This window comes from Pyxicephalus adspersus, chromosome 2, assembly GCF_032062135.1.
Source record: "Pyxicephalus adspersus chromosome 2, UCB_Pads_2.0, whole genome shotgun sequence".
NCBI classification, from domain to species: Eukaryota; Metazoa; Chordata; class Amphibia; order Anura; family Pyxicephalidae; genus Pyxicephalus; species Pyxicephalus adspersus.
The window spans coordinates 8632097-8646977 of NC_092859.1; the positions used below are offsets into that span (position 1 = coordinate 8632097).

A 14881-nucleotide genomic window follows, 5' to 3' on the forward strand; every position below is an offset into this window, starting at 1 on the left:
TCTCAAAGTCTCGAGTGCAGTTTAGACGTTATCTTTACAACTGTTTGGTTTTTGGGTGGGGAGACATCGAGGTGACACTGGTGACTTTACACAGTTACACAGTTACATAGTGGGTTAGATTGAAAAAAGACATAAGTCCATCAAGTTCAACCACTAGGGAAATAAACATATCCCAGATATTAAACCCTATAAGACATAGTTGGTCCAGAGCTTTGTATTTGTGTTCTGTATTTGTGCTTTTATTTTGAGCTACACTGTGCTTTTTTTTTTTTTTTTTTTGCATTATGGAGGAAAGTTCATAGCAAATGGAGTATATATTCACCCAGCCTGTAGTGAACAGATACAGGGGAGGTGTTCACCTATTACTAGTGATTGGGATGGAATGGTAATGATGTTCTATAGCTAATTAAAAGCAGAGAATGAAAGAAAATGAGAGGGTAGAAGACATGTCAACAAATGCATGAAGGTTGCCAGGTCAGTGGAGGAGCTTTCTGAACTTAAAAGAATCAACAGAAAAGGTGAACAGTAAACTAGTGTGAAATGGGTGAGTTAGGGGGATCTGTGTATTTTTTAAAGAGTTTTCTGTAATTCAAAGCTTGAGTATAATCAAAAATCTGCACTTTTTGAGGTAATTGCAAAGCTTGTGAAGATAGTAATATCACAAACATTGCTGGGTTGGCAAGGGGGGGTTCATCAGAGGAACCGATAGAGTTTTGTCTTGCGTGCAATAAGTACGTTCTAGAAGTCGCTTACCTAACCGGCAATTTATCACGGTAAGCCAACACAGTCTAACGCGCCCTGTTTATTCCCTCTTGCAGCATCAAAGGAAATCAAGCAATTAGCTGTCTGTCCTTCTCTGAGGTCTACGGCATCCCCAGTTGTCCTTTTTACATTGATATAACATTCATCCATGTGAATTAGGTACAGTAATATGAAAATAAAGGCTGTACCAAACATAAATCATACAGCTTAGTGACGTTACATATTTACTAAGTTTCTAAAGGGACACTAATTAAAACAGAAAACCCGAGGTTGGCATTCTTGCTGTTTCCGGATTGGTGATTCACTCACGCAGGGAACCTTATTTCACACAGGGAAACAAGGTTCCGGATAAATGACTCTCAGCTGGGAAAAAAATAATTCACTGTATTAAATCATTATTGCACCTTGATAAGATAACAAATATTTGCAAGTCCAAAGAATAGTAAAATACCAATCCAAGTAGATGTATCATTTGTGCAGGTACTTGGTATTCCTGTAAGCCATTAATTTCTGAAAATACAATATGCTTGGTCACTATGCTTGATATGTTGGCCCTGATTTATTAAAGTTATCCAAGACTGGAGAAGATAGATTATTATGGGAGGACCTGGGTGATCCAATAAACCTGGATGGATCTGGTCCAAGATTGAAAACATTTGCCAACTAATAGCAAATTATTTTTTAGAAATCCATTCCAAGTTTGCAAGAGCTTTATTAAATCAGGCCAGAAAACCTCTATACTCCTAGAAAAAGTATTCAAGTTCAGATACTAGTTCCAAATCAATATCTCAAAGTATGGTAGCCAGAGACAAGTAGAACAGGTGGAACGTTTAAATATATATAATTTAGGGTTTATATATACTTCCTACATTGACTTCCTTTAAACCATTTGACATTTTTCCACACCACGAAAAAAGCATACTCTAAATAAGGATATTTTTCTATTTTAATTCATACAAAATGCTAATATTAATATAAATCAGGCAGCATAATTTGAGAGATACATAAATACAAAATGTAAAAAAATAAATATTAATAAAATATTTGAATACAAGTCAATCATCTTATAAATACATTTTTATAATAAACAAGCGTTATAGAGAATATATTGTTATGGGACTAGAATTACTATTAGAATTAAAAAAATATATATATTTTTTATTTCATGAATGTGCAGCCTGCCACACTATATGGTTCAAGATTACAAGAAATTTGTTAGACCTTGATCATTTTTTCACATTTTCTAGCAATAAATAAAAAATGATACTGAAAGTCCAATGACCTGGCGCAGGGTTTCCTTCAGCAATGCATTTATAATGGCCCATTTTAGCTGGATGATTTTTATCAATATAATATTAATGTTTGCAGTTTGTTTTCTCCTAAACAGTAATCAGTCGCTCTATAAAAAGGGAGCAGTCTTCTGCTACTAGCTCCAAGTTCAAGTGCTTCCAAATACTTCTTTTACATTAGAGTCTACTCCTTAATGGTATTCAGGTAGTTCTACCAATTACTGTACATTTTTATTTAATATATTAGCTTGCATGTACGTGCTCTTCAATCTTGTTAATTTTTAAGCCTACAAATCAAAGACTGAAGCCTATTAAGGCATGGTGCCACATCCGATCTCAAAATGATAAATCATTTAAACATTCTAATTGTCCTTTAAGGTACTTTGCCTCAAAGCATAACCATAACTAATTTCAATATTTAAACTATCATGGGATTTTCATAACACATATTATAATCTCATGTATCATTTCAACACGTTTCACAAGATGTGCTTCTTCAGGAGTAGATGAAGAGTATATCCTATTACAAGCTTATGCTGTTTCAAGATGAAGGGTTCTTTCAAGATGAAGGGTTCATCTGTTGATAGGTACCCTTCTGTAGAAGAAGAAAAACTGAAGAAAAACTTGTGGCACTGGACTCCAGGGTTAGTTTGCAAGTTTAAGTTTTATCTTGATTCAATTAAACGTAATTTTTAGCCTCAAAGTACTACATGCCCTTGAGGGATGTTCGCCAACTTCTCAAAGATCTATCCATAGATCTCTCAGACAACATTCTCTGGACAGTCAATAAGTGGGAGAGAGTAATAGGACGTTTCATCTATTCCTGAAAAAGCACATCTTGCGAAATGCATCAAAAAGATATGCAATCATATTATGTGTTTGTACAGTCATGGTCCAGCACCAGTGTTAGCCAGATGCCAGTCCCCCAATCTAACAATGCACTCTTCACCTTTATCAAGCCCTCGCTCAGCCTTGGGAGACTAGTTGCCCCATCCCAGCAAACAATTGCCCCAGGACTTTTGTGCGCTGGTGCCTGGAGAGAGCTGACATAGGACCAGGAGCCCACAGATAATGCAGTACCAAGATTCTAGCTGAAGCAAGTCCAGAATACAGAAGTCAAATCACTCACACGGGAAATCAGTCCGCCAGATGAGGTATCCAAGGGGAAAGACAAAAGCAGACAAGAAGTCAGTCCAGGCAGCATACAATTCAAGGGTCAGGAACAGTCAGCAATAGTAAATCTAACATTATCACACACCAGCAGCAGGTCAGCCCAGCTTAACGCTACAACAGGCACTTATAACTGGGAGCAGAAAGGCTATAAAGTCCAAGCAGTCAATGGCAGGGCAGAATGAAGCCAGGGACTAATCTGCTCCTCCAATCCCCTTCAGTTGTGTACAGCCTCAGAGTATGTGCTAGGGATATCGAAGGTACATTTCATCCTGCGTGGCTAAAAGGAGATACTCCTATTTCCTTATTCTCCGGTCCGCAAGTGACAGAGATGGACAGAATAATCAACGTGGTATACTGTGGTGAGCACAACACAAGATTGATGGCTAGATAAGCTTCTCCAATCCTATGTATGTCCTATGGTGTTTTGAATGTTCAAAAAAATATTGGTTTTAAAAACAACTTTGGATATTTAAGATGTTTTGAGAGGTGCCTTAAAATTTTATTATAATGTTTAAATGTTTTGTATTTTTAAGCCAAATTTGTGAGGAACCCCCAGTTCAAAAATAAGTCCTTTTTTTCAAAGATACAATCAAAAGGTGGAATACATCACTAAAATTCTCCCAAAGTGCTGAAGTAGGAAAGACCATCTTCAAGGTGTGAGATAGAGAAGGCATCTAGAATATTATCCAGAAGATCACTAAATAGCTGTACCAAAGTATTTTATTCTCATGTGACTGACATTTTTTTTTCATTTCCAGTACAAGCGAACATTTTGTTGTTTGCTTTGTTGTGAAACTTTGTACCATTTTAGGTGGAAAGGCAAATTAAAAATACCAAAGGTCTTTCAAACAGCTTAAACAGAATTCAGCTTTTTGATTTTCGCCTGAAAACATTTGGCATGACAGTAGGTCTCGGAACTTTCATCTGTGGATAAAAAAAGAATTGAGCATAAAAAAAACTTGTCCAAATCATATTTCAAAAATAAATAGTTTTATGACAACAGCAGTAGATATTTTTTGTGCGTAGTTAATTGGAGAAGGACTTGGCATGAAGTTGATAACCTGAGAACATCTGTGAAAGGACTAGAATAACACCCTCATGCTTATCCCTCCATAAAAGATTGTATATTTGTACATTCCATAGTTATAGAATTAGTGATCAGAGCAGGTGTAAAGGGTGAAGGATTTTTTTCCATTTTTCCTTTAGTTGTTTTAGATACAAGGGGAACCATAAACTTTGATACATTTTGACAATGTAATATGAAGACCTAGCTAGCAAATTACGACACTCAACCTGCTAAAGAGTGCTCATTTTTGCCTATTGGAGCAATCATTGCTGGATCATCCAGGTTCTCCCATGATTGTCTCCAGTCTTGGAGACCTTTAATAAATTAGTTAAAATATAACAGATATTTCACTTCCAAATATTGCGAAACAGCTGCTCATGTTTGGCATACTCAGGTCACAAATGGATGGGCAGCTCTACCTTTGTCTTCTTGCATACTCAATGAATGTAAAAAGGGGGCATATTGCAAATATGACCCTTCCACTGGTCAGTCATGTCCTTACATTCTTACAGCCACCTTCGGTGTTTCACTCTTTTAATCTAGTTTATTTCTGGTAACTTTTAATAAATTTTGTATGTTAAATGTTCTCACCTCCACATTTGGGTTGACTTTTTCCAGGTGTGGTTGAAAATTAGATACTGAAGACCCTGAAAAAAAAAACATCAATGATTATATTTATGCAGTCTTACAAATGTATTCTTAAGTATTTCAAATGTATTATGCCTAAATAAGGATAAATACACAAAGGGCTCTATTTATAAGATAAGGAATTTGACATTCTTCAAACATTCCCTTGTGGAAATCTTCCAAGTCCATATGTTTCAATGGTAGTACTTAATTCCCACCAGGGAATGTAAGATTTCCTATTATATAAATTGAGTCCATAATTATCTGAGAATAGGGACAAATGTAATGCCAGGAGTGAGAATATTTTTTACAGTGAACCTGACAGTCCCAAAAAAAGATTTTACTGTTTTTTCACTGCTGGTAACACAGACATAGTGCTCGAGTTCTGCTGCCATGGTCTCAAGGAGAAACATGGAATGAAAAGTTTGCATTACATTTGATTGTCATTTTCCAATACAAATCCTTCATTGTAGCTGTATTTAGTGTTTTATCCCTTTACTGAAACTTTGGCTGTGATGGAGCAATGCTTTGTCTTACCTTCACTGCTGCTGGAGGAACTTTGCCGTTGGCTGTATGATTGATTGTCTTCTTCCCAACCATCCTCATACCATTGTTTCTCTTTTTCTATTAACCTGTACAAGTACAAAGAAAATGAAAATGCTGAGAGGAAATATAGCTTTCTTGCCCATAAATATCTAACATAATGATATCACATGCGGACAAACCATCCTCATGGAATCTGTTTCTGACAATTTGGTCAGGAACAATCACATGAATAGACCACTGGAGGACATCTTGTATGGCCCTAGCAGTGCTCCTCCGGTTCTTCTTCTTTTAAAGATGCAGATAATGGTCTTGTTGCTGGGTTGTTGTGCTTCTTTAGCCCTGTCCAGCTCTCCTTATGTAAAGGTCCCATACCTTGGTATTTCCTAAATGTTCTAGAGACTTCTACGAGACACAGCAAATCTGCCTGCAACTGCACATGTGGATGTGCTATCGTGAAAGATCAAGGCTGCCTTTGCAAGTGAGCTGCAGGTACTGCTTCATCCTATTGTACAGTACTAGTGCTAGCAATGGCGTAATGTCAGAGACAATATAGAACGGGAAATGACCAGCAGTAAAACCATATGGGTTGGTTTGCTGTTTCCTCCCCTGTCCACCTGTTGTTGCTTTCATTTGCACCGAAGCAAATGAAATTCATTCAGAATCATGAATGTTTCCAGGTATACAGTATATTCTGTTCAGGTGAGATGGTTTCATATGTTACCTTAATATATATATAGCCTAAACATGAACATTCTAATGGCATTTTATTATTATTATATTATTATTATAGTTCACAAGGGCCCCATACAGGCCAGGATTTGGGAGTGCGTTTTAATGCTATTGGGAATCAATACCTGTGTCATTGTGACAACATGACAACTCACTTTTAGTCATCATAATTTTTACTGCACGCAAGAGAAATGATAAATCAGTATTTGCAAATACTAAAGAAACCTTGTTAACATGTCAGTGCCAGCTACAAGTGACCATAGGAGGCTCATAGGGCTGAGCAACTAAGAATGCCAAAAGCAATGTGCTATTGGCTTGCGCTGATAGGTGTGATATTCGTGCATGCACTGCTTTCTTTAGGCTATACTAGGAACTGCAGCAAACAGTAGACTAAAATAAAGTTCTTATGGCGGGAAAAGCTGATTTTATGTTTACTTGTACTAATAGAATGCTGAAATACATCTCTCCTGGTGACCATTGCCACCCCCGAGACTGAAAGTAATTAAAAAAATCTTGTTGTCACTGGAATCCTCTAATAGTGGATAGGATGTGAAAAGTTTCCCATAATTTGAAAAACTATTATGTCAATTCCTATTGTGTTCTGATACAGAGATTTTAAAGCTTTTCCGACCATATAGGAAAGTTTTCCTTTAAAAATACTTAAAAATCATATCAATGTTAAGTTATGCATTCAAAAAAACATTTGCACAGTGACCCTTATTTTTTAAGCTCCCCAAAACTGGAAAAGATAGATTATCATGGGAGAACCTGGGAGAAACCTGAATTAGATTTCTTAAAAATCCTGGACTAGATCTATTCCAGATTTGCTGGATAACCCAAAATCTCCAATGATAATCTATCTTCTACAGTATTGGAGAGCTTTGATAAATTAGTGTGTATATCCCTTCCATGCCCATACAAATCTACCACACAATATTTAAAGCGATAAATTAGCCAAAGTAGTAATAGTCTATAGCTAGCCGAACATCAGTTACTTATTAGGGATATATTATCCCAATCAGTTGGTTTGGGTGCCAAAGCCTTTGGTGTCCAAAATTGAACTACATTACCAAGAAAGGGGAAAAGAACTAGGCTTCTACAAAGGCACCATAGGTTTACAATATTTATGTATAAAAACAGTATATTTTCATTATTCTTCAAATACAAAAAGCATTAAAACAATGATAAAATTGTGTTATAAATTGGTGTGATAGGGGACTCTATTCCCACTATATAGGTAAATAGTATGTTTTACAGACTTGCGTATAGATCTTAAGACTATGAACGGGGTCTCATCCCGACGCATTTTGCCCTATTGGGCTTCCTCAGGGGATATAAAGACCCCAGGATTTGGTCTTTGAAGTAGAAACTTGGTAGTGTGTTAGTTCCTTAGTTTTGTTTTAGGGAGTGTTAATGTGGGATCAATCTTGATCATCTATAATAGCGGTTATCAGTGGGTGGGTGAGAGCCTGAAAAGCTGTCTTTAGAAACAGCACAAAATAGGAGACCAAAACAAAAATGGTGCCTTTGTAGAAGCCTATCTCTTTTCCCCTTTCTTCTTTTTAAAACAATAAATTATAAATAATATAATATATACTAACAGAGATACTGATAACCAGAGAGCATGGGATTTTTGCCTAAAATTGCCTTATTTTCTTAAAAATAACTTCAAGTTACTGGGTTTAGTAATGTTAGCTTAACCATATTAGTTAATCACTGTAAATTGCACATTGTATTGACATGTTGCTATGAGTGAAAAAGAAACACTTACTGGTCGTTGTCTGACTTTTTCCGTCGTCGGTATGAGATCACAGCCAGCACCACAATTGTGATGAGCAACACAGCAACTCCAACTGCCACTCCAGCATAGACTCCGGGTTTACTGATTGCATTTTGACAGTTGTCTCCCGTATACCAGTACTCGCTGACAGTCTCACAGCTGGAAATGAAATGGAAACCAGGAGTGAGATAAAAGATGGGACAAAAGATGGAAACACAGGAACTCTTTTGAAAAAAAGAGTTGAGAATAGGTTGCTTAGGACCATGTGGCTTCCTGGCCTTGGACAGAAAAAGTCAAAACAAGCCCTAAAAGGAAACATTGGCCAATTTTGCTACACAATGAGAAAGAAGAACCCATTCTGACTTTACCAGGGGAGGTAATGTTTCACTTTTAAAAATTTGGGATGAGCAGGGTTTTATTGCAGAAAGAGAAAGGAAATGTCCCTTCTGCAATAAGCTTTATTACCTGCCTGATTTCCTTCTCTTCTGCTGTCTGCACAGCCTGGCTTCCCCTGTGACTTCCAGAACTAAATGAACTCTAGCGCACGTGTGCAAGAATTATTTCATTCTGGCCTGGCCAATAAAGATAGCCAAAGGTTTAATTAAGGAAGAGTGGAGGGAAAAAGGGCATCTGCAATGGAACAAGGACAGGTGATGGTTTAGTTCCACTTTAAGATGGGACAAAAACCTTACATATTATCATTTATTAATTATACCCATGGAAACTATTAGTTGTAGTTACATTATTTTATCTTTTCATGTGGATACTAACTAAATTTGCACTCTTACTGTAACCCCACCCCTACAATTTGACAAGACATAACCCCACAACCCCACTTCATAACCCTCTATGTGAACAAACCCTAAAGGTGTTAAGTTATCATGCTTGCTAAGTATGGATGGGCACTTACTAGCAGTGGGGTCCTTTGAGCGTCACTGAGCATTGTCCCTTGTGGCAGTTCCTGGGATTGTCACTATTGGGGCTGCATTCGGAAACACACGTTATCACACCGGATATGTTCTTTGGAAAATAGTATTTCTGAACTTCTGGTGGTATTTCCGTCGAATTTAAGCAGGCACCTAGAAGATATCAGGTATAATAAGTCATCGATAGCTTCAGGATTAAAAGCGAGATTTAGCATCTTAGCATATTCACAAAAACCCATTCTATATTCTTTTTAGAGGTGCGTACATTTTCTTACCTGTCATATTTATGTTACCCTTTTCAACTTTGGTATTGTTTGCCACAAAACAAAGAGTTTCTGAAAACAATGATAGAATAGAATGTTTACATTCATATGCATTTTATATAATTATATAACATTTAAGTTAGGTTTTTTTCCCATGTTAGCATTACTTTGTTATTTTTATTTTGCTATAGCACTTGCTGATGTGACAGATGTGTCTCTAATTTCAATAAAACTGAAACAGGATTGCAATGTATTGTAAAATCAATCTTGTTCTTATTGGACTAGTTTGGATAATAAAGAGGAGTTGTGTTCTACCTTCTCATGCGTCATGACATGACATTGATGTGTAGTTAGTTTGATCGACTTACGGTTAATTGTTTTAGAGCTGGTACAATCTGTATTGTGTAGTGTAGTACTTATGCCAGTCACAACATTGTCATACTGATCAGTAGTAATGTCCAGATAAACCAAGTGGTCAACCACAAGACTTCCTTGGCTGAAATAAGAACAATTTGTTAAAATTTGCCAAAATGGAAAAGGGAGCATGAAGGTAAGATAAAGAAAAAATGATAATCTATATGCAATGTTTAAAATAGATGTTAGGTATAGTGAGGCATGGAACTGTACTGTTGAAGAGTTACAGGGGTCCTGTCTTCAGATAAATCTATTTATGTTACATAATGGGTAACATAAATAGATAATGGATAATGGGTCTGATTTATAATGGGTCTGATTTATCTCCAAGCCTGGATAAAATAAACTATCATGTGATAAAATGTGTGTTTAAAAAATAATGTTCTATTAGTGGGCAAATGTTTTCAATCCTGTACCAGATCCATTCCAAGTTCCATGTGTGGGGAGGAAAAGAGGGTGTGGGGAGAGAGAGAGCGGGAGAGGAGAGAAAGAGGGATGGAAAGGAGAGAGAGAATGGACGGCTAGAGAGGAAAGCGAGGAGAGAGGGGAACAAAGAAAGAGAGAGAAAAGAGAGGTAGGGAATGTGAGAGAAAATAGAGTGAGATAATGAGGGGAGGGAAAGAGCATGGAAGAGAGACGGGGGGAAAGAAAGAGGGGAAGAGAAGAGGGAAGAAAGGGAGGGGTAACAAAAAGGTAAAGGGGAGACATACATGAGGGAGAAGATGGAGAGGGTAGAGAGAGAAATAGAGGCGAGGGCAACAGGGGAAATAGAGAGTGAGAAAGTAGTGAAAGGGAGGAAAAGGGGAGATAGAGAAAAGGAACATAGAATTGTTGTAATGCCACCCTCTGGTGCTCATGCCACCCTAGGTCACAGCCTAGATGGCCTTGTGGAAAATCCAGCTCTGAGTCTGACCACTAAAGAGATTGGGGGAGATTAATCAAATGCTGCCTCCTATCTGCAGCATTACAGCATTGTTCAATGTTCAAGTCACATGACTGAAGCTCAAATGTTTAGGTATAAAATGTGGAGTTTTAAAGTTATTTTATTGCACTCTATTGGAACATGTCAGGAATTCAAAGAATTGTAGAGTTAGGTTTATTTAAATAAGGGGTAAAAAGGAATCATATTTTATTGACTCATGGGAATCTATCTTCACAAATACCTAAGTCACTTCGATTTTATGTTTTTTACTGAAAATCTTCATAAAATTTTAAATAGACATAAGGATACTTCATATGAATTCATTCATACAAAATAATCAGAATATGGTGATATTTTTATGAATAATATCAAGGTAAAGCAACTTCTTCTTTTTTACATGAGAACATATGAAAAAGGCCCTCCAATACTCACGTGATATTGAGAATCTTTACACGAAGGTAGTTTGGAAATGTCCTGTACACAAGGGCCATCTTTGAAAAGGAAGAAGAATTAATTTATCCGGTGAAATGAAGATTAAGATTTTCAAAAAAAGCATTTACATTTTGAAAGAGGATTGCAGAAAGAAATAACCCAGTTGTCCCACATACCTGTTCCTTAAACCTCTCTTCAAAAACTTTATATTCATTGGATTCAAAGTCTTGAAGTTTTTCAGAAAAATTCACATTTACAATGGTGACCACAACATCTACAGAGACTTCAACAGCTATGGTGAGATAAGTAAAGGGCTGGTTAGATTTAAGCATTAATGCAAAATCCATAAGAAACAGTGCAGGTTTATTTATTACTAGTGAATACATCTAAATATCATTATTTATTTATTTTTGCACATAAGGTGATGGTTTGGAATGCCCGACAGGTTTTTATTGGATGCTTTGGAAATATGCACCTAACCTCCTGGCAATGGTGTTTCAAATAAAGGAATCCATGAGATTTCTCCATGATGGAGACAGGACAAAAGACAGAAATGAACAAAACCACATGTATTTTGTAAGACAGATGGGGGATATAACATATGTTATGTTTTTATTGTTCTCTGTGTTTTAATGTCTAAGAAAATTGAAAGAGAATTTCCAAAAAATAACACTAACTCTAATAAAAACTTTACAAAAGTTCTGAATCTTTCACACTCTACTGAAAATAAAATAAATAAATAAAAATTGTTCTAGTCCCAGGTTAAGTTGCTTACATCATACATAGAGTACTATATCTTGTGAAAGATATTCAAGACTGAAACAAAAGCATACATACTTGGTCTGATCTCGTCGAGGATGAATTCACAAAAAGTCCCATAGAAGTTTATGTTACACACACATTTTGTCCCATCATCATAGCCTCCATTCATACAGGGGCGGGTAACACCTGGGCATAAAAAAATCAATTTAACATGGGATTAAATAAGGGTAATTACAAAAGAAAGATACAGATGTAGGGAAGTGCATAACATAATATGTTAAACTAAACACAAAAAAAATACAAACAGATGTTTAATTGGTATACTCACTTGACTGTTTAGTTGATGTCTGAGAAGTAGAAGTGGTAGTTTGTATTGGTACTTGAGAAGTGTCTGGTATTAAGGTTATTGTTGTCTGCTCAGACAAATTGCTCGCTGTAGTTCTGGAATCTGATGTAGCATCAGTAACCGGTTGAACAGTACTTAGATCTGTTTGCCTAGATGATTCAGGAGTAACCTGTTCTGTTGATATTAATGATTCCTTTGTAACTGTTATTGTTGGGCTGTAAGACTGAGCAGTAACTTTCTCAGTTGTTGCTGAGGATCCTGTTGTGGTAGACTCAAATGTTTTTGAAGTTGTTTTAGAAGATAAAGATTCAGCTGTATTACCAGTAGGAGTTGTTGGACTGTCTGTTGGATTAGTTAATATATTTATTGTGGACATTGATTGCTCCAAAGTTGATGGTTTCAGTGTTGTAGATGATGAAGAAACAGAATCAGATGTTTTTAAAGATTCAGTAGAAAATAGTGTAGTGGTGCCAAGTGTGCTGGTGGGTCTAAATGAATCAGTTGTGATAGTTTCCTTTGGTGTGGACAATTCTGTTGTCACATGCCCTGTTATACTTGGAGAATTATTAGTAACAGGTTTTAAAGAACTATACGACTCATCGGTTACTATTTTAGTTGTTTCAGATGAAAAAGTATTACTCTGACTTCCAGAATTTGATGTTTCAATAGAAGTTGCTGTTACTGTGGTTGTATCTGTAGAACTTAGTGATTCATGTGTAACTGGTGTTGTACTAACTAATAATGTTGATTGAGCTGTACCTTGCTCAGCAGTAGTTAGGTCTGTTTGCCTGGATGATTCAGGAGTAATCTGCTCTGTTGTAATTGATGATTCCCTTGTAACTGTTATTGTTGGGCTGGATGACTGATTGGTAACTTGCTCTGTTGTTGCTGAGGATACCACCGTGGTAGACTCAAATGTTCTGAAAGTTGTTCCAGAAGATATTGCTTCAGTTGTACTAACAGTGAGAGTTGAACCACTTTCTGTTGGATTGGATGATATTGCAGTACTTGATGTAGATGTTGATTGCTCTAGAGTTGATGATTCCGATGTTGAAGATGACCCTGAAGAAACAAAATCAGTTGTTTTGAGAGATTCAGTTGAAAATGGTGCACTGGTGGCAAGTGTGATGGTGGGTCTCGATGATTCAGTTGTGATAGTTTCCTTTGGTGTGGACAATTCTGTTGTTACATGCTCTGTTATACTTTGAGAAATATTAGTAACAGGTTTTGAAGAACTAAACGACTCATTTGTTACTAATGTAGTTATTTCAGATGAAAGAGTAGTATTCTGACTTCCAGAACTTGATGTTTCAACTGTTGTTACTTCTGTGGAACTTAGTGATTCAAACGTAACTGGTGTTGTAATACTTAATGGTGATGATTGATCTGTAACTTTCTCAGCAGTAGTTAGGTCTGTTTGCCTAGATGATTCAGGAGTAACCTGTTCCGTGGTAATTGATGATTCCTTTGTAACTATTATTGTTGAGCTGGACGACTGAATGTTAACTTGCTCTGTTGTTGCTGAGGATCCCACCATGGTAGACTCTAATGCTGTGGAAGTTGTTCCAGAGGATATTGCTTCAGTTGTACTAACAGGAAGAGTTGTCAGACTGTCTGTTGGATTGGATGATATGATAATATTTGATGTAGATATTGATTGCTCTAGAGTTGATGGTTCCAATGTTAAAGATGACCCTGAAGAAACCGAACTAGTTGTTTGGAAAGATTCAGTAGAAAATAGTGCAGTGGTGACAAGTGTGCTGGTTGGTCTAAATGAATCAGTTGTGATAGTTTCCTTTGTTGTGGACAATTCTGTTGTCACATGCCCTGTTAAACTTGGAGAACTATTAGTAATGGGATTTGAAGAACTAAATGACTCATCTGTTACTATTGTAGTTGTTTCAGATGACAAAATAGTACTCTGACTTCCGGAATTCGATGTTTCAACTGTAATTGCTTCTGTGGAACTTGGTGGTTCATAAGTAACTGGTGTTGTACTACTTAATGGTGTTGATTGAGCTGTAACTTGCTCAGCTGTAGTTAGGTCTGTTTGCCTGGAAGATTCAAGAGTAACCTTCTCTGTTGTACTTGATGATTCCTTTGTAACTGTTATTGTTGGGCTGGACGACTGATTGGTAACTTGCTCTGTTGTTGCTGAGGATCCTGCCGTAACAGACTCGAATGTTGTGAAAGTTGTTCCAGAAGATATTGCTTCAGTTGTACTAATAGTAAGAGATGTAAAACTGTCTGCTGGACTGGATGATAATATAGAACTTGATGTAGATGTTGATTGCTCTAGAGTTGATGGTTCCGATGTTAAAGATGACCCTGAAGAAACAGAATCAGTTGTTTTTAAAGATTCAGTTGAAAATGGTGCACTGGTGGTAAATGTGTCGGTGGGCCCATATGAGTCAGTTGTGATAGTTTCCTTTAGTGTGGATAATTCTGTTGTTACATGCTGTGTTATACTTGGAGAATTATTAGTATTAGGATTTGAAGAACTAAATGACTCATCTGTTACTATTGTAGTTATTTCAGATGACAAAGTAGTACTCTGACTTCGGGAATTTGATGTTTCAACTGTAGTTGCTTCTGTAGAACTAAGTGATACATACGTTACTGGTGTTGTACTACCTAATGATGTTGATTGAGCTGTGCTGGGTTCAACAGTACTAAAATCTGTTTGCCTAGATGATTCAGGAGTAACTTGCTCTGTGGTAATCGTTGATTCCTTTGCAACTGTTATTGTTGGGCTGGACGACTGATTGGTAACTTGCTCTGTTGTTGCTGAGGATCCTGCCGTATTAGACTCGAATGTTGTGGAAGTTGTTCCAGAAGATATTG

General features: G+C 36.7%; 1 protein-coding gene across 1 annotated transcript; it reads right to left on the bottom strand.

Moving 5' to 3' along the window:
• Positions 1 to 2980: 2980 nt before the first annotated feature.
• LOC140322804 (uncharacterized) lies at positions 2981 to 14875 on the bottom strand. The gene is made up of 11 exons (XM_072399408.1): positions 12020 to 14875; positions 11767 to 11877; positions 11106 to 11221; positions 10930 to 10988; positions 9530 to 9657; positions 9174 to 9233; positions 8883 to 9051; positions 7964 to 8131; positions 5455 to 5549; positions 4882 to 4937; positions 2981 to 4148 (listed from the first exon to the last, which is right to left on the bottom strand). Exons 1-11 carry the CDS (start codon positions 13572 to 13574, stop codon positions 4089 to 4091), a joined length of 2577 nt encoding a protein of 858 aa, XP_072255509.1. The 5' UTR covers positions 13575 to 14875; the 3' UTR covers positions 2981 to 4088.
• Positions 14876 to 14881: the final 6 nt, after the last annotated feature.